This window comes from Ambystoma mexicanum, chromosome 8 (assembly GCF_040938575.1).
Source record: "Ambystoma mexicanum isolate Mex_15411 chromosome 8, UKY_AmexF1_1, whole genome shotgun sequence".
NCBI classification, from domain to species: domain Eukaryota; kingdom Metazoa; phylum Chordata; class Amphibia; order Caudata; family Ambystomatidae; genus Ambystoma; species Ambystoma mexicanum.
In genome coordinates this window covers 2,798,473-2,822,405 of record NC_090929.1, presented here as the reverse complement: position 1 = coordinate 2,822,405, position 23,933 = coordinate 2,798,473, and the positions used below count along the sequence as shown (strand labels likewise).

General features: G+C 42.2%; 1 protein-coding gene across 2 annotated transcripts in view; it reads right to left on the bottom strand.

The window, feature by feature from the left end:
* The window catches only part of COL27A1 (collagen type XXVII alpha 1 chain), a 1,990,256-nt gene that overhangs the window by 311,423 nt on the left and 1,654,900 nt on the right, over nucleotides 1-23,933 (bottom strand). For both annotated transcript variants that reach the window (XM_069609095.1, XM_069609096.1), the window contains exons 46-47: nucleotides 13,950-14,003; nucleotides 13,758-13,865 (exon numbers count right to left, since the gene is read on the bottom strand). In XM_069609095.1, the coding sequence (XP_069465196.1) occupies nucleotides 13,758-13,865; nucleotides 13,950-14,003 (162 nt within the window). The remainder of the gene's footprint in view (nucleotides 1-13,757; nucleotides 13,866-13,949; nucleotides 14,004-23,933) is intronic.

The following is a 23,933-nucleotide window of genomic DNA, read 5'->3' as shown; positions in this document are numbered from 1 at the left end:
CTGTATAGTTTGCTAGGATAGTGGATGTCTGCGTAGCTTGCTAGGATAGTAGATGTGTGTGTAGTTTGCTAGGATAGTAGAGGTGTGTGTGGTTTGCTAGGATAGTAGATGGGTGTGTAGTTTGCTAGAATAGTAGATGTTTGTGTAGTTTGACAGGATAGTAGATGTGTCTGTAGCTTGCTAGGATAGTAGATATGTGTGTAGTTTGCTGGTGCACTGTGATGTCTGTATAGTTTGCTAGGGTAGTGGATGTCTGCATAGCTTGCTAGAATAGTAGATGTGTGTGTAGTTTGCTAGGATGGTGTGATGTTTGTGTAGTTTGCTAGGGTAGCGGATGTCTGTGTAGCTTGCTAGGATAGTACATGCATGTGTAGTTTGCTAGGATAGTAGATGTGTGTGTAGTATGCTAGGATAATAGATGTTTGTGCAGTTTGCTTGGGTAGTAGATGTCTGTATAGCTTGCTAGGATAGTAGATGTGTGTGTAGTTTTCTAGGGTAGTAGATGTTTGTGTAGTTTGCTAGGATAGTGTGATGTCTGTGTAGTTTGCTAGGATAGTGTTGTGTCTGTGTAGTTTGCTAGGATAGTGTGATGTCTCTGTAGCTTGCTAGGATAGTAGATGTGTGTGTAGTATGCTAGTACAGTGTGATGTTTGTGGAGTTTGCTAGGATAGTGGATGTCTGTTTAGCTTGCTAGGATAGTAGATGTGTGTGTAGTTTGCTAGGATAGTAGATGTGTGTATGTGGTTTGCTAGAATAGTAGATGTTTTTGTAGTTTGCTAGGATAGTAGATGTCTCTGTAGCGTGCTAGGATAGTAGATGTGTGTAGTTTGCTAGTACACTGTCATGTTTGTGTAGTTGTCTGGGATAGTGTGATGTTTGTGTAGTTTGTCAGGATAGTAGATGTCTGTTTAGCTTGCTTGGATAGTAGATGTGTGTGCAGTTTGCTAGGATAGTAATGTGTGTGTGGTTTGCTAGGATAGTAGATGTGTGTGTAGTTTGCTAGAATAGTAGATGTTTGTGTAGTTTGACAGGATAGTAGATGTATCTGTAGCTTGCTAGGATAGTAGATATGTGTTTAGTTTGCTGGTACACTGTGATGTCTGTATAGTTTGCTAGGATAGTGGATGTCTGCGTAGCTTGCTAGGATAGTAGATGTGTGTTTAGTTTGCTAGGATAGTAGAGGTGTGTGTGGTTTGCTAGGATAGTAGATGGGTGTGTAGTTTGCTAGAATAGTAGATGTTTGTGTAGTTTGACAGGATAGTAGATGTGTCTGTAGCTTGCTAGGATAGTAGATATGTGTGTAGTTTGCTGGTGCACTGTGATGTCTGTATAGTTTGCTAGGGTAGTGGATGTCTGCATAGCTTGCTAGAATAGTAGATGTGTGTGTAGTTTGCTAGGATGGTGTGATGTTTGTGTAGTTTGCTAGGGTAGCGGATGTCTGTGTAGCTTGCTAGGATAGTACATGCATGTGTAGTTTGCTAGGATAGTAGATGTGTGTGTAGTATGCTAGGATAATAGATGTTTGTGCAGTTTGCTTGGGTAGTAGATGTCTGTATAGCTTGCTAGGATAGTAGATGTGTGTGTAGTTTTCTAGGGTAGTAGATGTTTGTGTAGTTTGCTAGGATAGTGTGATGTCTGTGTAGTTTGCTAGGATAGTGTTGTGTCTGTGTAGTTTGCTAGGATAGTGTGATGTCTCTGTAGCTTGCTAGGATAGTAGATGTGTGTGTAGTATGCTAGTACAGTGTGATGTTTGTGGAGTTTGCTAGGATAGTGGATGTCTGTTTAGCTTGCTAGGATAGTAATGTGTGTGTGGTTTGCTAGGATAGTAGATGTGTGTATGTGGTTTGCTAGAATAGTAGATGTTTTTGTAGTTTGCTAGGATAGTAGATGTCTCTGTAGCGTGCTAGGATAGTAGATGTGTGTAGTTTGCTAGTACACTGTCATGTTTGTGTAGTTGTCTGGGATAGTGTGATGTTTGTGTAGTTTGTCAGGATAGTAGATGTCTGTTTAGCTTGCTTGGATAGTAGATGTGTGTGCAGTTTGCTAGGATAGTAATGTGTGTGTGGTTTGCTAGGATAGTAGATGTGTGTGTAGTTTGCTAGAATAGTAGATGTTTGTGTAGTTTGACAGGATAGTAGATGTATCTGTAGCTTGCTAGGATAGTAGATATGTGTTTAGTTTGCTGGTACACTGTGATGTCTGTATAGTTTGCTAGGATAGTGGATGTCTGCGTAGCTTGCTAGGATAGTAGATGTGTGTTTAGTTTGCTAGGATAGTAGAGGTGTGTGTGGTTTGCTAGGATAGTAGATGGGTGTGTAGTTTGCTAGAATAGTAGATGTTTGTGTAGTTTGACAGGATAGTAGATGTGTCTGTAGCTTGCTAGGATAGTAGATATGTGGTTAGTTTGCTGGTGCACTGTGATGTCTGTATAGTTTGCTAGGGTAGTGGATGTCTGCATAGCTTGCTAGAATAGTAGATGTGTGTGTAGTTTGCTAGGATGGTGTGATGTTTGTGTAGTTTGCTAGGGTAGCGGATGTCTGTGTAGCTTGCTAGGATAGTACATGCATGTGTAGTTTGCTAGGATAGTAGATGTGTGTGTAGTATGCTAGGATAATAGATGTTTGTGCAGTTTGCTTGGGTAGTAGATGTCTGTATAGCTTGCTAGGATAGTAGATGTGTGTGTAGTTTTCTAGGGTAGTAGATGTTTGTGTAGTTTGCTAGGATAGTGTGATGTCTGTGTAGTTTGCTAGGATAGTGTTGTGTCTGTGTAGTTTGCTAGGATAGTGTGATGTCTCTGTAGCTTGCTAGGATAGTAGATGTGTGTGTAGTATGCTAGTACAGTGTGATGTTTGTGGAGTTTGCTAGGATAGTGGATGTCTGTTTAGCTTGCTAGGATAGTAGATGTGTGTGTAGTTTGCTAGGGTAGTAGATGTGTGTATGTGGTTTGCTAGAATAGTAGATGTTTTTGTAGTTTGCTAGGATAGTAGATGTCTCTGTAGCGTGCTAGGATAGTAGATGTGTGTAGTTTGCTAGTACACTGTCATGTTTGTGTAGTTGTCTGGGATAGTGTGATGTTTGTGTAGTTTGTCAGGATAGTAGATGTCTGTTTAGCTTGCTTGGATAGTAGATGTGTGTGCAGTTTGCTAGGATAGTAATGTGTGTGTGGTTTGCTAGGATAGTAGATGTGTGTGTAGTTTGCTAGAATAGTAGATGTTTGTGTAGTTTGACAGGATAGTAGATGTATCTGTAGCTTGCTAGGATAGTAGATATGTGTTTAGTTTGCTGGTACACTGTGATGTCTGTATAGTTTGCTAGGATAGTGGATGTCTGCGTAGCTTGCTAGGATAGTAGATGTGTGTTTAGTTTGCTAGGATAGTAGAGGTGTGTGTGGTTTGCTAGGATAGTAGATGGGTGTGTAGTTTGCTAGAATAGTAGATGTTTGTGTAGTTTGACAGGATAGTAGATGTGTCTGTAGCTTGCTAGGATAGTAGATATGTGTGTAGTTTGCTGGTGCACTGTGATGTCTGTATAGTTTGCTAGGGTAGTGGATGTCTGCATAGCTTGCTAGAATAGTAGATGTGTGTGTAGTTTGCTAGGATGGTGTGATGTTTGTGTAGTTTGCTAGGGTAGCGGATGTCTGTGTAGCTTGCTAGGATAGTACATGCATGTGTAGTTTGCTAGGATAGTAGATGTGTGTGTAGTATGCTAGGATAATAGATGTTTGTGCAGTTTGCTTGGGTAGTAGATGTCTGTATAGCTTGCTAGGATAGTAGATGTGTGTGTAGTTTTCTAGGGTAGTAGATGTTTGTGTAGTTTGCTAGGATAGTGTGATGTCTGTGTAGTTTGCTAGGATAGTGTTGTGTCTGTGTAGTTTGCTAGGATAGTGTGATGTCTCTGTAGCTTGCTAGGATAGTAGATGTGTGTGTAGTATGCTAGTACAGTGTGATGTTTGTGGAGTTTGCTAGGATAGTGGATGTCTATTTAGCTTGCTAGGATAGTAGATGTGTGTGTAGTTTGCTAGGATAGTAGATGTGTGTGTAGTATGCTAGTACAGTGTGATGTTTGTGGAGTTTGCTAGGATAGTGGATGTCTATTTAGCTTGCTAGAATAGTAGATGTTTTTGTAGTTTGCTAGGATAGTAGATGTCTCTGTAGCGTGCTAGGATAGTAGATGTGTGTAGTTTGCTAGTACACTGTCATGTTTGTGTAGTTTGCTGGGATAGTGTGATGTTTGTATAATTTGTTAGGATAGTAGATGTCTGTTCAGCTTGCTAGGATAGTAGATGTGTGTGTAGTTTACTAGTACACTGTAATGTTTGTGTAGTTTGCTAGGATAGTGAATGTCTGCGGAGCTTGCTAGGATAGTAGATGTGTGCGTAGTTTTCTAGGATAGTAGAGGTGTGCGTAGTTTGCTAGGATAGTAGAGGTGTGTGTAGTTTGCTAGAATAGTAGATGTTTGTGTAGTTTGTTAGGATAGTAGATGTCTGTTTAGCTTGCTAGGATAGTAGATGTGTGTGCAGTTTGCTAGGATAGTAGATGTGTGTGTGGTTTGCTAGGATAATACATGTGTGTGTAGTTTGCTAGAATAGTAGATGTTTGTGTAGTTTGATAGGATAGTAGATGTATCTGTAGCTTGCTAGGATAGTAGATATGTGTGTAGTTTGCTGGTACACCTTGATGTCTGTATAGTTTGCTAGGATAGTGGATGTCTGTGTAGCTTGCTAGGATAGCAGATGTGTGCGTAGTTTGCTAGGATAGTAGAGATGTGTGTAGTTTGCTGGGATAGTAGAGGTGTGTGTAGTTTGCTAGAATAGTAGATTGTTTGTGTAGTTTGATAGCATAGTGATGCTTGTGTAGTTTGTTAGGATAATGTATGTCTGTTTAGCTAGCTAGGATGTAGATGTGTGTGTAGTTTGCTAGGATAATAGATGTGTCTGTAGCTTGCTAGGATAGTAGATGTATCTGTAGTTTGCTAGGATAGTAGATGTGTGTGTGTAGTTTGCTAGTACACTGTGATGTTTGTGTAGTTTGCTCTGATAGTGTGATGTTTGTGTACTTTGTCAGGATAGTAGATGTCTGTTTAGCTTGCTTGGATAGTAGATGTGTGTGTAGTTTGCTAGGATAGTAGATGTGTGTGTAGTATGCTAGTACAGTGTGATGTTTGTGGAGTTTGCTAGGATAGTGGATGTCTATTTAGCTTGCTAGAATAGTAGATGTTTTTGTAGTTTGCTAGGATAGTAGATGTCTCTGTAGCGTGCTAGGATAGTAGATGTGTGTAGTTTGCTAGTACACTGTCATGTTTGTGTAGTTTGCTGGGATAGTGTGATGTTTGTATAATTTGTTAGGATAGTAGATGTCTGTTCAGCTTGCTAGGATAGTAGATGTGTGTGTAGTTTACTAGTACACTGTAATGTTTGTGTAGTTTGCTAGGATAGTGAATGTCTGCGGAGCTTGCTAGGATAGTAGATGTGTGCGTAGTTTTCTAGGATAGTAGAGGTGTGCGTAGTTTGCTAGGATAGTAGAGGTGTGTGTAGTTTGCTAGAATAGTAGATGTTTGTGTAGTTTGTTAGGATAGTAGATGTCTGTTTAGCTTGCTAGGATAGTAGATGTGTGTGCAGTTTGCTAGGATAGTAGATGTGTGTGTGGTTTGCTAGGATAATACATGTGTGTGTAGTTTGCTAGAATAGTAGATGTTTGTGTAGTTTGATAGGATAGTAGATGTATCTGTAGCTTGCTAGGATAGTAGATATGTGTGTAGTTTGCTGGTACACCTTGATGTCTGTATAGTTTGCTAGGATAGTGGATGTCTGTGTAGCTTGCTAGGATAGCAGATGTGTGCGTAGTTTGCTAGGATAGTAGAGATGTGTGTAGTTTGCTGGGATAGTAGAGGTGTGTGTAGTTTGCTAGAATAGTAGATTGTTTGTGTAGTTTGATAGCATAGTGATGCTTGTGTAGTTTGTTAGGATAATGTATGTCTGTTTAGCTAGCTAGGATGTAGATGTGTGTGTAGTTTGCTAGGATAATAGATGTGTCTGTAGCTTGCTAGGATAGTAGATGTATCTGTAGTTTGCTAGGATAGTAGATGTGTGTGTGTAGTTTGCTAGTACACTGTGATGTTTGTGTAGTTTGCTCTGATAGTGTGATGTTTGTGTACTTTGTCAGGATAGTAGATGTCTGTTTAGCTTGCTTGGATAGTAGATGTGTGTGCAGTTTGCTAGGATAGTAATGTGTGTGTGGTTTGCTAGGATAGTAGATGTGAGTGTAGTTTGCTAGAATAGTAGATGTTTGTGTAGTTTGATAGGATAGTAGATGTTTGTGTAGTTTGATAGCATAGTGATGTTTGTGTAGTTTGTTAGGATAGTGTACGTCTGTTTAGCTAGCTAGGATGTAGATGTGTGTGTAGTTTGCTAGGATAATAGATGTGTCTGTTGCTTGCTAGGATAGTAGATGTCTCTGTAGTTTGCTAGGATAGTAGATGTGTGTGTGTAGTTTGCTAGTACACTGTGATGTTTGTGTAGTTTGCTCTGATAGTGTGATGTTTGTGTACTTTGTCAGGATAGTAGATGTCTGTTTAGCTTGCTTGGATAGTAGATGTGTGTGCAGTTTGCTAGGATAATAGATGTGTCTGTAGCTTGCTAGGATAGTAGATGTCTCTGTAGTTTGCTAGGATAGTAGATGTGTGTGTGTAGTTTGCTAGTACACTGTGATGTTTGTGTAGTTTGTTCTGATAGTGTGATGTTTGTGTACCTTGTCAGGATAGTAGATGTCTGTTTAGCTTGCTTGGATAGTAGTTGTGTATGTGGTTTGCTAGGATAGTAGATGTATCTGTAGCCTGCTAGGATAGTAGATATGTGTTTAGTTTGCTGGTACACTGTGATGTCTGTATAGTTTGCTAGGATAGTGGATGTCTGCGTAGCTTGCTAGGATAGTAGATGTGTGTGTAGTTTGCTAGGATAGTAGAGGTGTGTGTGGTTTGCTAGGATAGTAGATGGGTGTGTAGTTTGCTAGAATAGTAGATGTTTGTGTAGTTTGACAGGATAGTAGATGTATCTGTAGCTTGCTAGGATAGTAGATATGTGTGTAGTTTGCTAGGATAGTAGAGGTGTGTTTGGTTTGCTAGGATAGTAGATGGGTGTGTAGTTTGCTAGAATAGTAGATGTTTGTGTAGTTTGACAGGATAGTAGATGTATCTGTAGCTTGCTAGGATAGTAGATATGTGTGTAGTTTGCTGGTACACTGTGATGTCTGTATAGTTTGCTAGGGTAGCGGATGTCTGTGTAGTTTGCTAGGATAGTACATGCATGTGTAGTTTGCTAGGATAGTAGATGTGTGTGTAGTATGCTAGGATAATAGATGTTTGTGCAGTTTGCTTGTGTAGTAGATGTCTGTATAGCTTGCTAGGATAGTAGATGCGTGTGTAGTTTTCTAGGGTAGTAGATGTTTGTGTAGTTTGCTAGGATAGTGTGATGTCTGTGTAGTTTACTAGGATAGTGTTGTGTCTGCGTAGTTTGCTAGGATAGTGTGATGTCTGTGTAGTTTGCTAGGATAATAGATGTCTGTGTAGTTTGCTAGGTTAGTATATGTCTCTGTAGCTTGCTAGGATAGTAGATGTGTGTGTAGTATGCTAGTACAGTGTGATGTTTGTGGAGTTTGCTAGGATAGTGGATGTCTGTTTAGCTTGCTAGGATAGTAGATGTGTGTGTAGTTTGCTAGTATAGTAGATGTGTGTATGTGGTTTGCTAGAATAGTAGATGTTTTTGTAGTTTGCTAGGATAGTAGATGTCTCTGTAGCGTGCTAGGATAGTAGATGTGTGTAGTTTGCTAGTACACTGTGATGTTTGTGTAGTTTGCTGGGATAGTGTGATGTTTGTATAGTTTGTTAGGATAGTAGATGTCTGTTCAGCTTGCTAGGATAGTAGATGTGTGTGTAGTTTGCTAGGATAGTAGATGTGTGTGTGGATTGCAAGGATAGTAGATGTGTGTGTAGTTTGCTAGAATAGTAGATGTTTGTGTAGTTTGATAGGATAGTAGATGTATCTGTAGCTTGCTAGTATAGTAGATGTGTGTGTAGTTTACTAGTACACTGTAATGTTTGTGTAGTTTGCTAGGATAGTGGATGTCTGCGGAGCTTGCTAGGATAGTAGATGTGTGCGTAGTTTGCTAGGATAGTAGAGGTGTGCGTAGTTTGCTAGGATAGTAGAGGTGTGTGTAGTTTGCTAGAATAGTAGATGTTTGTGTAGTTTGTTAGGATAGTAGATGTCTGTTTAGCTTGCTAGGATAGTAGATGTGTGTGCAGTTTGCTAGGATAGTAGATGTGTGTGTGGTTTGCTAGGATAGTACATGTGTGTGTAGTTTGCTAGAATAGTAGATGTTTGTGTAGTTTGATAGGATAGTAGAAGTATCTGTAGCTTGCTAGGATATTAGATATGTGTGTAGTTGCTGGTGCACTATGATGTCTGTGTAGTTTGCTAGGATAGTGGATGCCTGCGTAGCTTGCTAGGATAGTAGATGTGTGTGTAGTTTGCTAGGATAGTAGAGGTGTGTGTAGTTTGCTAGAATAGTAGATGTTTGTGCAGTTTGCTAGGATAGTAGATGTGTCTGTAGCTTGCTAGGATAGTAGATGTCTCTGTAGCTTGCTATGATAGTATATGTCTCTGTAGCTTGCTAGGATTGTAGATGTGTGTGTAGTTTGCTAGTGCACTGTGATGTTTGTGTAGGTTGCTAGGATAGTGTGATGTTTGTGTAGTTTGTTAGGATAGTAGATGTCTATGTAGCTTGCTAGGATAATAGATGTGTGTGTAGTTTGCTAGAATAGTAGATGTCTGTGTAGCTTGCTAGGATAGTAGATGTTTGTGTAGTTTGCTAGGATAGTAGATGTCTGTGTAGCTTGCTAGTACACTGCGATATTTGTGTAGTTTACTAGGATAGTAGATGTCCCTGTAGCTTGCTAGGATAGTAGATTTGTGTGTAGTTTGCTAGTGCACTGTGATGTTTGTGTAGTTTGATAGGATAGTGTGATGTTTGTGTAGCTTGCTAGGATAGTGTTGTGTCTGTGTAGTTTGCTAGGATAGTAGATGTCTCCATAGCTTGCTAGGACATTAGATGTGTGTGTAGTATGCTAGTACACTGTGATGTTTGTGTAATTTGCTAGGATAGTGGATGTCTGTTTAGCTAGGTAGGATAGTAGATGTGTGTGTAGTTTGCTAGGATAGTAGACGTGTGCGTAGTTTGCTAGCATAATAGATGTGTGTGTAGTTTGCTAGAATAGTAGATGTTTGTGTAGGTTGCTAGGATAGTAGATGTGTCTGTAGCTTGCTAGGATAGTAGATGTCTCTGTAGCTTGCTAGTATAGCAGATGTGTGTGTAGTTTTCTAGTTCATTGTGATGTTTATGTAGTTTCATAGGATAGTGTGATGTTTGCGTAGTTTGTTCGGATAGTGGATGTCTGTTTAGCTTGCTAGGATAGTAGATGTGTGTGTAGTTTGCTAGGATAGTAGATGTTTGTGTAGGTTGCTAGCATAATAGATGTGTCTGTAGATTGCTAGGATAGTAGATGTCTCCGTAGCTTGCTAGGATAGTAGCTGTATGTGTAGTTTGCTAGTACACTGTGATGTTTGTGTAGTTTGCTAGAATAGTGTGATGTTTGTGTAGTTTGTTAGGATAGTAGATGTCTGTTTAGCTTGCTAGGATAGTAGATGTGTGTGTAGTTTGCTAGGATAATAGATGTGTGTGTGGTTTGCTAGGATAGTAGATGTGTGTGTAGTTTGCTAGAATAGTAGATGTTTGTGTAGTGTGCTAGGATAGTAGATGTCTGTTTAGCTTGCTAGAATAGTTGATGTTTGTGTAGTTTGATAGGATAGTAGAAGTATCTGTAGCTTGCTAGGATATTAGATGTGTGTGGTTGCTGGTACACTGTGATGTCTGTGTAGTTTGCTAGGATAGTGGATGTCTGCATAGCTTGCTGGGATAGTAGATGTGTGTGTAGTTTGCTAGGATAGTAGAGGTGTGTGTAGTTTGCTAGAATAATAGATGTTTGTGTAGTTTGCTAGGATAGTAGATGTGTCTGTAGCTTGTTAGGATAGTAGATGTCTCTGTAGCGTGCTAGGATAGTAGATGTGTGTGTATTTTGCTAGTGCACTGTGATGTTTGTGTAGTTTGGTAGGATGGTGCGATGTTTGTGTAGTTTGTTAGGGTAGTAGATGTCTGTGTAGCTTGCTAGGATAGTAGATGTGTGTAGTTTTCTAGGACAGTAGATGTGTGTGTTGTTTTGTAGAATAGTAGATGTTTGTGTATTTTGCTAGCATAGTAGATGTCTCTGTAGCTTGATAGGATAGTAGATGTCTCTGTAGCTTGCTAGGATAGTAGATGTCTATGTAGCTTGCTAGGATAGTAGATGCGTGTGTAGTTTGCTAGGATACTAGATGTGTGTGTAGTTTGCTAGAATAGTAGATGGTTGTGTAGATTGCTAGGATAGTAGATGTGTGAGTAGTTTGCTAGAATAGTAGATGTTTGTGTAGCTTGCTATCATAGTAGATGTGTAGAGAAGGAGCCAAGTACCCCCACTTCAATCACCTTGCCCATATTGCCTATATGTTGAGAACTAGAGTGTGAGACACATGCGGTACCAGTGAATGTACCGATACCAAGGACAATCCTAGAAGCAAGGCTCCCACTGAGAAAACCATGCCTGCATCTGAGACAGTACGATGGCCGTTTGAATGAAATCCCGGAAGAAACAGGACAGCTGAATGATGAAGACGAATGTTGACGTCACACAGAGTCGAGCTGATGCATATAGAAGAGATGCAGAGACTAGAGAATGCAGATATTCTATAAGGCATCAAGAAAGTATCGAAGATAAGAGACATTTTGGAATCAAGATGAAGAAGCTTATGCAACAAGATGTTGTGCTGTTTTACACGTGTATCTATGCAAAGAAACGCAAGCAGATGAAGTATTCTTGAGGCTAGCTTTATAGTGAATAGATTGAGGCATGCGCCATATGTTGGAGTCAGTAAAGAATGGATGGTCCACTACGTACTATAGCAGAGCTGGACTAAAGAAGGAGAGCCTCTTTTCCAGTGTCACAATTAAGTAAACAAGTGAATTACAGGTGAATCTCAGAAAAGCGAGGCTGGATGAGCAAAGACGCCAAGGCCATATCAGGCTCGGGTGAGCAGACATTGGATGCAAATCGTGTGAAAGAATGAAGCTCCTGTTCAGGAGACATGGACAAAAACAAGGAAGACGTCAGAGATCTAGTAGAAAATAGTATTTTAAATACACTAGAAGCTCGATTTTGTGGTCTTCAGTCACGTGGAGGGATGAAGTTGGATGAGCATGATGGTCACACCTATGCACGAGGGCAGAGCGTGCCTTCACTCGCCTGAAATTCTCCAGAGCAAGAGAACACTCCCAAGGACGAGTTCAAAGTCCTAATTGACAGCAGACCACTGAGGTGATGATGGATTGATATGCTAATTGGTGGGAAGCTATGGTTAAGACTAACTCACCAGCACCTAGAGGCTCAGCCTGCATGCTGCTAGCGTTGGTGGAAAAGTATTGACGGATGTTAGAAGCCAACCAATGGTAGGGGACCGCATGATTAAGGGTCCTATAGTTTGTGTAGCCAATGGGACGTTGTGTATTTAGTGACGTTCATAGTGACCTGTTTAAGGGGAGGGCTTAGTTGCCCCACCTGATGTTAAGAAACAAATCACTTCCTTCCACTGCCTTAGATGAGTATGGATCGTATACTTAGATGTTTCTTAAAGACCCAATCACACTTGCCACTCGGTTTTTGGAGTTTGCCACGTAGGATGATGTTAGTAATACAGAGGTTAATGTCACCCATGACGATTTCTTGTTATAATAACAAGCATTTTTTCAAAATGCATTGAGAGAGAACTTACGCTGAGACGTCCATTGTGCTCCCTGTTTTAGATAATTGATATTAAAACAGTAATCCTTTTGCTAACTACCTGCATGGTTTCGGTGATTGATGTTTGAATAATTTCTACATTCCCCATCCATCTCAAGGGTATTGCTACCTCATCTTAAACGGCTGAAAGCATCAGTTCAGATGTCTCTGTGGTTTGCTAGAATAGTAGACGTCTGCGTAGCTTGCCAGGATACTAGAAGTGTGTGTAGTTTGCTAGAATAGTAGATGTCTGCGTAGCTTGCCAGGATAGTAGATGTGTGTGTAGTTTGTTAGGATAGTAGATGTCTGTGTAGCTTGCCAGGATAGTAGATGTGTGTATAGTTTCCTAGAATAGTAGATGTCTGTGTAGCTTGCCAGGATAGTAGATGTGTGTGTAGTTTGTTAGAATAGTAGATGTCTGCGTAGCTTGCCAGGATACTAGAAGTGTGTGTAGTTTGTTAGAATAGTAGATGTCTGTGTAGCTTGCCAGGATAGTAGATGTGTGTGTAGTTTGTTAGGATAGTAGATGTCTGTGTAGCTTGCCAGGATAGTAGATGTGTGTGTAGTTTGTTAGGATAGTAGATGTCTGCGTAGCTTTCCAGGATACTAGAAGTGTGTGTAGTTTGCTAGAATAGTAGATGTCTGCGTAGCTTGCCAGGATACTAGAAGTGTGTGTAGTTTGCTAGAATAGTAGATGTCTGCATAGCTTGCCAGGATACTAGAAGTGTGTGTAGTTTGCTAGAATAGTAGATGTCTGCGTAGCTTGCCAGGATAGTAGATGTCTCTGTGGCTTGCTAGAATAGTAGATGTCTGCGTAGCTTGCCAGGATAGTAGATGTGTGTGTAGTTTGTTAGGATAGTAGATGTCTGTGTAGCTTGCCAGGATAGTAGATGTGTGTGTAGTTTGTTAGGATAGTAGATGTCTGCGTAGCTTTCCAGGATACTAGAAGTGTGTGTAGTTTGCTAGAATAGTAGATGTCTGCGTAGCTTGCCAGGATACTAGAAGTGTGTGTAGTTTGCTAGAATAGTAGATGTCTGCGTAGCTTGCCAGGATACTAGAAGTGTGTGTAGTTTGCTAGAATAGTAGATGTCTGCGTAGCTTGCCAGGATAGTAGATGTCTCTGTGGCTTGCTAGAATAGTAGATGTCTGCGTAGCTTGCCAGGATAGTAGATGTGTGTGTAGTTTGTTAGGATAGTAGATGTCTGTGTAGCTTGCCAGGATAGTAGATGTGTGTGTAGTTTGTTAGGATAGTAGATGTCTGTGTAGCTTGCCAGGATAGTAGATGTGTGTGTAGTTTGTTAGGATAGTAGATGTCTGTGTAGCTTGCCAGGATAGCAGATGTGTGTGTAGTTTGTTAGGATAGTAGATGTCTGTGTAGCTTGCCAGGATAGTAGATGTGTGTGTAGTTTGTTAGGATAGTAGATGTCTGTGTAGCTTGCCAGGATAGTAGATGTGTGTATAGTTTCCTAGAATAGTAGATGTCTGTGTAGCTTGCCAGGATAGTAGATGTGTGTGTAGTTTGTTAGGATAGTAGATGTCTGTGTAGCTTGCCAGGATAGTAGATGTGTGTGTAGTTTGCTAGAATAGTAGATGTCTGTGTAGCTTTCCAGGATAGTAGATGTATGTGTAGTTTGCTAGAATAGTAGATGTCTGTGTAGCTTGCTAGAATATTAGATGTATGTGTAGTTTGCTAGGATAGTGTGATGTCATTACCATAATCCTGACCCATTGCTCTGCGGGTGACATGCATGTGTGCATATGTGTACTTTCGTGCAGTGTAATGTGTCTCTTTCGCCATGCACACATGCACAGCCGTGTGTGCCACATGTCCCACTTACCTGTAGGCCAACTGTACCATCTTTCCCCGGCAGGCCATCTGCACCTGGCGCCCCCTCCAGGCCCTGCCTGCCCACGACTCCTCTGGGACCCAGCAGTCCAACAGCACCCTACAATGGAAGGAAGAGGCTGGAATGAGGACAGGTGTCTGAGGAGGGGGGGCATGAGTACAAAGAAGTCTGGCTGCTACTTACCGGCGCCCCCGGTCTGCCGGCCTCGCCACGCAGCCCCGGCTTCCCCTTCGCGCCCTGTAAACAGAACAGCAACAGTAGGCATCAGAGGTTGATGTGTGAGGTTCGCTTATTCTGCAAATGGCCCCTATCCTCATGCTGGGGCCTGCAACAGTGCTGCATCAAAGCATCCCTGTGAGGTGGACAGCATGTGGGCATGCATTTACTTGTGTGTTAGTCCCCCCCACTCATGCAATACGCATGTCCGCATTCGCAGGTATTCCTCGATTACACTTAACGGAAGCACGTGATTATAGTCGGAAGCGCAGGATTCTGGAGAAAAGCACAGTAGGGAGTGGGTGTGCGGAGGGGTTGTGGGGAGATGGACACCTAATGACCTGCCGTGTTTCGGGTCTTCTAATGGAGGGGGCTTCCGCTCTCACAGCAGAAGGCGGCAAGGGAGGGGATTGGTGCAGTAGACCCAGGCTCTCCAGAGTGCAGTGTACTGACCCCATCCGGGACCCCTTATCCCCTGCCTGTTACTCCTCTGTACCCCCTTCTTCCACAGCTTCCATCATATACTGCTCTCTCCACATCATGGACCCTCTCACTGCTTCTCCCTCTGCGGGTACACAGCGGCACATACATGAGCGCACAGCTGGTGGCGCGGGAACACAGCCATAGAAACGACAATCCTCAGGCATAGCAGCCAAGAGAGCCTAACACAAGCTGGACATCACAACACTGACAGCACCCTGCACACTGCCACACACAGCCCGAACCTGCTCACCTAACCGCAGCTACAGCACAAGCTAGACACAAACACTGCTCACCACGCAACCAGCTCATCAAACACCAACACTGACCATTAAACCGCAGCCACAGCACAAAGTAGACACGGCCAAGCACTGCTCATCCCACAACAGCTCATCAAACACCCACACTGATCATTAAACTGTAGAGGAGGTCCCAAGTGCGGTCCACAAGCCAACTGTCCATTTTGAAGTACCAGGAACGTTCACGCCAAAGTATGTGATGTACGAGGAGCAAATAAACCAGAACAGAGCCGCAGTGGGGCTCTGTCCAGTACCTATCAGAAGAACCGCACCCATTGAGGTACCGAAACCTAAGAAAACCTGGACAGTAAAGTATCCATTGAGAAAACCATATCAACAAATGAAACAGAATGAAGATTGTCTGAGTACAGTCCCTGAAGAAGCCAAAAAGGTCTTAAAGGAAGACGAATGGTGATATCACAAGAACCCGGACTGACTCACATATAGAAGATATGACGACCTGCGAGGGACCAGAGGAGACGAAACACCATTGATAAGAGACATTGTGAACCTAAAGTGAAAGGACGATGTCAAATGTAAGAGCTTATGCCATGAGCATGGCGAAGATATTCAGTTAGTTTACACGTGTACATATGCTTGGAACCGCAAGAAAGCTAAGAAAATCATGTGGCTGGCTATGCTTAGTAGTAAGATAGATTGTGGCAAGTGCCACCTATACATTACTACCTCAATAGAAGCACGTTATATAAGTATACTTCCACTGCGTACAAGGGCAGAATCAACCAAAGGTTAATAGAGGTCGCATGAGGAGAGTTTCATAGTTAACAAATCAAGAATAAAAGACAGAAGCGAAACTCAGACAGAGACAAATCGTGCCAAAAAGCCAAGGTCGTATCAGCTAAAATAGGCCAACAGTAGCTACAATTAATGAAGCAAAGAAAAGAATATCCTGCTCAGAAAGGTCACGATAAGAAGCAGAAGGCAGGTGGTATACAAAACGAAAATCAAATACACAAATTACATGGAGAATGAGGTGATTTTACGGTGTCTGAATCATGTGACCAGCCGAGCGAGAAGAAGGGGTACCTTCACACATACGCATGGCGGTGTGCTATGAAAAGATATCAGAACTTTTCCAGACAGAGATGCAGTCTCAAGGCCAACCACAGTGAAATAATTGAAACATCACCACTGAAGTGATGATTGATTGTAGCAATAATTGGAGAAAGGCTGGGGGAGCTGACATGCACCTTGCACCGGCCGACCATTCTGCATGCTGCTAGGCAAAGTGGAAAAGTATGAGTGGGGTTGGTGCCAACCCAATCATAATGGACCAAGTAATCTAGGGTCCTATAGTTAGTAGAACCAATGGGACGTTGTACTTTTAGTGAAGTCTACATGAGCCATTTTTAAGGTAGGGCTTAGATGCCCCACCTGACAGTGTTTACCCAATCCCCTTACTCCATTACCATATACAGATATAGTACCTATATTAAAGTTACCTTCCTAGAACCAATAGATTTGCATGCAACATTTTAAGTTTGCTACACGTCAGTGATGAGTTTTTAGTATAAATGATGTGTTTTTTATGAAGTTCGTTGGAGTTGTGAAGGAGAAGGAAGATCACGCAACCCCTGATATTCATGAGACGCCCCATTTTTCATACTTGTCATTAAACAGACTCTCTTTGCCAAATCATTGAGTTGTCATTATTGATTTGATGCTAGAGTATTAATCTGCATCCCCATCCATCTCGAGGGTGCTGCTACTCATCTTAAAGTGCTATTGGGCAACCCCGAGCTTTATGGGCGGTTGGGGTCTTAGTGCACACTTGGTAGCAGAGATAGGATGGTTTATCGATTATCGATTAGATAAGACACCCATTGACCGTCGACATAAAGTAAATCTAGGTCCTCGGCAATATCACAAGTCCTTTGCCATCCGGCTAAGTAGACTGAGAAGCTCCCCGTAGACAGTGGTTAGAATAAATTGTAAAACCTGCAGGTTAAGGTCTGAAGGAACCTGTGCTTTCCCCAACAAACCCCTTCCCACTTCTACAAGCAGCCAATCAGGTTAATGCCAGGAGAGGCAGTGACGAAGGTGGTGATCCCGAGCATCCAGTGAGGAAAACATGTGAACGGTGAGTGAAAAAGAATGAATGCTTTATCAAAAAGTGCATGTCTTAGAACAAGTAAGGGAAGGTAAGGGAGGGAGGCGGGAAACAAAAATACAGTTAGAAGTAGAGTAGAATGTATATATATATATATATATATATATATATATATATATATACATACATACATATATATACATATAAATATATATATAATATATATATATATTTTCTCTCATATATATATATATATATATATATATATATATATATGGGAGAAAATAGTGACTCAAATGGTGACAGAATAGTGGATAAAGATACCAGGGAGGACACCCGAGAAAAGAGGATACGTCCAAATTCCTACACTTAATATAGCGGTTAGAAGAAGCATGAATCCAAAGTCCTGAATAAAATAGGAATAACTAGGAGAACAAAGCAGTTAAAGATGCTTTTTTTTAAATGGATGGGCTTACACCCCATGTCGGACTAAAATTTAGGGACAGAGATTTGTGTAGCTGGTTGGAGTCTGTCTAGTCTGTCAACGTCTGTCTTATGTGTTGTTTTTTGTGACATCATAGGATGAGATTTTTTCCTTTGAGGAATTAGCACAAAAATTATTGTATAGATATTGTAGGATACGAATTGATGCTTGTTTGAAAGAGAAAGTATAATTTTTTGTGAAAAAACAAGATTGGAGCTTGCGACGATTGGTGCTCGCTTATATTGTTGAAGTTGTTTAAAGAAACGGAAAAGCACAACAGGTGTTACATAAACAGAAAGGTGAATAGATTTAAGCATGGAAGACATTACACCATTAATACACTTGTGCAAGCAGTTGCCAAAACACGCACCTAAGCTGAAAAAGTACAGTGCAGAATGGGTTAAGGGAACCGCAAACAAAATGTTCACGCCACAGCCCCATGGTGGATCGCTTTCTAAAACGGTCCTGCAGCACATGACGACATATTTGCATGCCACGTACACTGGCAAAAAGTTAGACAAACGCCTGGAAGATGTAACAAGAGGATAAGGAGGAGGAGCCGCCGGTTTACAGAGAAAAGAGAAGGAAAAGTAAAAAGGATTGAGAGACGAAAGGATCAGGAAAAAAGATAGGCAGAGATGAGATCAGTTGTATCGCAAAGAGCAAGAAAGACAACGCAATCATAAACAGAGAACAGCTAATGATCAGGACAGACAATAACAAAAGCAAATAGAAGAAGAAGAGCAAAAGATACAGGAAAAAAGAATAAAGAGATGAAGGGATTAGGAAATACAAAGGTCAACTGAACGTAGAGATGCAAAGAAAAGGGAAGAATATAGGGTCAGAGAGGAGGCAAAGCGCAGAGAATTCGATGACGACATAGAACGTAAATGAAGACAAAGAGCACTCGATCTTGAATATCTGGAAGTAGGTTAAAAAACCCGATCCAGTAGTAGATTGGGAAGACATCAAAGAATTATTTCCTGAGTACGATTCAGTACCTGGCACATACATCTAGTGCAACTATCGAGGATGACTTTGACACCAGAAGCATCAGAGAGACGATCAATAGGATATATGACGGAATGGGGTTAGAACAAGTACCCCAAGGGAAAGGAGAGGACGAGCGCCGGGAGAGCACTCAGCTGTACGATGCTGAGGACGCCTCCTGAAGTAGTAGAGATAGAGAACTGTCCTTAGACAGGTTGACAATCAATAGGAACGAGGAGGATGAGAGAAGTCGCACGAGTTGGGCACAGATGATATCAGATGCCGAAAGAGGGGAACATGAGGAAAATGAGGAAGAGAGGAGATGCGACAAACGCTACTCCGGAGGAAAAGGGATAAAATGGTCAGATTATAGCGAGTCTGCACCTAAGACATCAGAGTCAGCCACACAGTCAGACCTGCACGAAGAAGTATTTTACGGTCAGATGGGGGTATCTTCACCACCCTATGTGAGCCGACTAAGGACATTACCAGGTAGGTGGCGATGCGGGAATATTACTCCTGCAATAGACAGAAAAAATGAGAGAAGAGAGGGAGGGCTATACGTCACAATTTCTGTTGCTCGAGAAGGGAGGAACGAGGCCACAGTATATTCCATGGCCACACATGGATCGGGAAAACCTGAAAAATAAGCTTCCAATGTTGACATCGGGAGACGGAAAATGGATACACGAGCTAGAGAAAATGACAGGAGGGAACACGCTAGCTATAGGGGATATCAAGGGTCTTTTAATCATCATACTTGGTGATAGAGCTGATGATGTGTGGACACGAGCAGGTTATCCTGGCGTAACTACAGTTAATACTGCGCACAATGGAGCGCCATTTAACAATTGCAGAGCCGTGGTATGGAAAGCATTACGATTGTTATATCCAGATACTTCCGACATGGAAACTATAATGACACGTATGATGAAGGAGTCAGAGTATCCTTTGCTTTACATCCAGAATTTCCAAGACGCGTGAGTACTGGAAACGCAGGAATCTTGGGGGAAATCTATACCTGTGTTTTACCATATATTATGCCAGGGGGTGCCAGATCAGGTACAGAAACAGCTCAAGAAATTGGTAGGAATCGAGGCCAAACCGTGGTCTGAAATACAGTTCACCATAGCACCCTATTGCAGACTGCTGCAGGAAAAGAATTGCAAAAAAGAGGCTGCACGAAAAGCCGAAGAGGCAAAATTAGTGCAGAAAAAATTGTCAAATTATGCCATTGAAGGGACAATAATAACTAACACAGACGGATCAAACATACAGCAGGTCAATAATCCACAGCAGGTTAATCAGGGCAATAATGGGTTTTACCCCAGAGGGAGAGGATTTAGAGGAAGAGGATGGCAGAGTAATCAGGAAGGCTTTCTAAACAATCAGAGATGCTTTCAAAGCATGCAAAATGGCAATCAAGATATGTCGAATGGGCACATAATCAGACCACCGCCAATATGTTGGACGTGTGGGAAGACAAGGCATGGTGCAAAATGACCATGGAACAAGAACAGGTATGGTGAATCCACCTGTGTTTTTGCAGCAGGGAGGAAATGGAGTTGCACAGAATCACACGGTGCAACAGCAAGCGCCAGGAGCAGAGCAAAGCTTGCAACCTCAGAACTTGATAGGTTTTCCACAAGGACAGTCTCAACAGTCGCCAATGCAACTGATGCAGACAGTAAGTGCAGGACAGGCTGCGAACCCTGGAATAAGAGCTAGCACTGGTGATAGAGGAAATCCATTCATGCAAAACGGGACAAAGTTGTATATGGACTAGGACAGCTCACTGGGAACCCTGATGTGTTCTATCCTATCAGTGACACCAGACCCTCACCAGGAACAAAGGGTGGATGTCGTTATAGGGGATAAAGAATATTCCTTCTTAGTTGACACAGGCGCAACACGCTTGTGCATACATGAAGGCAAGTTTTCCTTGTCCGGCGATGCTATAAATACTCAGGGCTTCACAGGAGCAACAAGTCGTGTTCCTTTTACAGATACACTTCCAGTCTCTATAGGAGAATGTGATATGAATGTACCACTGTTATATTCGAGACAAAGCCCAGTAAATATCTTGGGACAAGACCTAAGGACAAAGCTAAACATGACAATCTCGTTCACAGAGAAGGGCATAATATGTTCAACTCCAGCAATGCACTATCTGAACGTATGAGAGATGATCAGAGCATACGCAGAACATACAGCTATGAGAGCTATCCCATTAGAGCCAGAAATATTTGCGTATGGAGTACGTGTGTTAATGGCAGGGCTACCAGGCCTTGCAGACAAAACCATGAGGACCCCAGATGAATTTCTATTTAGGCCAAGAATACCTATGCACGAGGAAAAGGGACAAGTATTTCCCTTGATGATACACACAGCTATAGTGCGTGGGAAAATGGCTTTGATCGAAGGTTGCGATGATGAAGGCCGACAATGGGGCACAGTAATCGTCGTTGAAGAAGGGTACAGATTGACTGACATCACTGATGACGATCTGTTTGACAAGCAAACAGATCAAGAAGAAACAACAGTTTAGGTAAATCTCACTTTCTGGGTGAAAATGATCAAAATAGAAGTGCCTCGGAGAATGATGCTGGCACAGAATCGTTCTGAATATTTTGAGGACGACATGGCCCAAGTGCCTGTCTCAGAATGGACCACAGGCCCCTATGACATAGGCTTATTGAAAGGAGTCAGAGAAGTAAGGATTAAATTGAAGCCAGGAGCCATTTTACCCAAAGTACGACAGTATCCCATGTCTAGGGAAGCAGATGAAGGAATTTTTAAGACAATTTCGGCTATGATGGAACAGGGCATCTTAGTGACGTCAGAGTAGTCATGCAATACCGCGGTGTACCCTATCAAAAAATCAAAGGGAGGGTCTTGGAGACTAATTCAAGATTGATGCCTAATAAATGATATTGTAGAGGCTGAGTTCCCTTTAGTCCCTAACCCAGCCACAATCCTATGTAATATACCTGTTGAGGCAAAATATTTCATGGTGCACCAAGACTCAGAAGGTTTGACATCATTCACATTCAGACAGATGCGTCTGAAAAGTACAAGGTTGCCCCAGGGGTACTGTGAGTCTCCTTCGATTTTTAACAGAGTCTGCAGATGGGCTTAAGCAATATTGCATCAGAGAGTGTTGGCTTGCAATATGTGGATGACATCCTAATTTGCAGCACGACAGAGGAAAGATGCAGACGCGATTCTGTTCAGCTATTGACCATATTGGCTGAGAAAGGATATAAAGTTGACAAAGAAAAGTTACAATATTGTCAGCGAGAAGTGCTGTACATAGGCCAACTGATCTCACATGAGGGGAAAAGGGTTACCCCTGAAAGGGCTGAAGCCATACTGAACACAGCTAAGCCGCACACGATAAAACAGATGCAGAGTTTTTTTAGGTCTTTGCAATTATGTCAGGGCTTGGGTCTTTTACTACAGCTCATATACCAAATCTTTGCTACAGGCTCTAAAGAAGGCACAGGTGACTAAAGGGAAAGTTGAATGGTCTGAGACCATGGAAAATGGGTTTGCTGAACTCAAGAGAGCCATTTACACTGCGCCAGTTTTAGGGATTCCCAATTATGCAGAGGAATTCTACTTGTTTTCACACACGAATGGCAGCATTATGACGGCAGTGCTCACACAGACAACCACATTTGGGTACAAGCCCCTGGCATACTACAGTGGGAATTTGGACCCAGTGATGAGAGGCCACTACCTTTGCGAACAAAGTTTAGCTGCCGCAGCTTTCACCATGGAGAAAGCTACAACCATTGTGATGGGATGCTCAATGATGTTGTACGTTGAGCACGCGCTATTTGCTATTCTAGAGAAACCAAAGGGCACTTTGACATCTCAGAGAGCTTCTGCTTATGAAGTGATCATATCAAATCCATCGATTTAAAAAATTCAATGTAAGATAGTGAACCCAGCTATGTTTATAGCAGAGCCAGTCACTGAAGGAGAGCCAATACATGACTGCGCAAATTATGAAGAATTTTATGATGAGATTCCCAGAGTGAAAGAAAATGCATTGGCAGAAGGAGAAATTGTCTTTGTTCACAGTTCCTCGAGAATCAATCAAAATGATGGGCAAAGATATACAGACAATGTTGTGGTGAAGCACACAGCAAACAGAGAATTTCGAGTACTCATTAGTGCATGATTACCATCTCATTATTCAGCACAAGCTGCAGAATTATTGGCGTTGATACTCGTGATTGAGAATTATGCAGACCAGGAAGTGACGGTGTACAGTCACTCCACCTATGTGACATCAACAGTGCACGCAGGCTTAGCGTGCTGGAAAAAGAGGGACTACCTCCGAGCGACCGGCACGCCAGTGCAACACGCAGCCCTATTGGATAGGCTTATTAAGGCACTACAGCTCCCAGTGGGCATAGCGATCGTGAAATGCGCCGCCCACACAAAGGGGACAGATTTTGTCTCACAAGGAAATCAAGCAGCAGACATGGAGGCCAAGCGTATGGCATCCAAAGACGAAACCATAATGAATGTGAAAATAACTGATGTAAATGAAAAAAGGATTGCTGCACGAAGTGAACCTGAGAGCTATAATAACATGGGGCATACCCAGTTAATGGAGCTCCAAGGGGAGGCATCACAGGAGGAGAAGAACCTCTGGAAGCAGCGAGGGTGTTCATTAAACCCCTCCGAAAGCTTGTGGCAAAAAGACAGCACTGGTAAACCGGGGATGCCTATAGCCCTGTTAAAATTAGCATTGGAGCAGTTGCACTATCCAGCCGACATGACAAAAGAGAATCTCGCGGCAACGCTCGCTGAAGACTAGTTCATACCGAATTTAGCAGAGCTTGTTGCATTTTTTATGGTGAACGGAATAATCTTCCAGCAGTTCACGGCTGGGCATACACTACGAGTAATTAGAGGAGTCATCCCAAGGCCCAATGGACCTGTTCAGCACTTGCATGTCAATTACGTTGATATGATTCAAGTATGTAACGGGTACAGGTACCTAATTGTTGTGGTGCGTCCATTCTCTAGATGGATAGAAGCAGGTCCATGCACAAACCCAGACTCTACCTGTGCGGCCAAATTTTTGGTGAGAGAGGTATTTCCCAGGTGGGGAGTATGTGAGGTTATGAGATCAGATAATGGGGCTCACTTTGTTAATAAAGTCTTTGATCAGATTAGCTTGCTGCTTGGTGTAAAGCACATGTTTTCTTTGGCGTATCACGCACAAGGTAATGGGATATGTGAGAAGCTCAACGGCTTGTTAAAGGAATGGATAGCTAAGTTGAAGCTTACTCTAAAGAAGGGATGGTTACACTGCCTTCCTTTGGCACTGTATGCAGTCAGGAACCAGCCTGGTTCTGACCATCATCTTATGCCGCACAGAATAGCAACAGGTAGAAGGAGGCACACTCCCGTGACACCCTGAGACAGAGCTAGAAGTGATGCCCAGCCAACAGGAGAAATCTTATGGTCTGAAATGCAAAATTACTTGAATTGCATGACATCCTGTCTTACTGTAATTTCAGGCCAGCTGCAGCGACAACGAAAAGGTTGCATGGCAGCACAGAACACAGAAGGAGATACTACTGCAAACACAGTTCAGAGTTTAT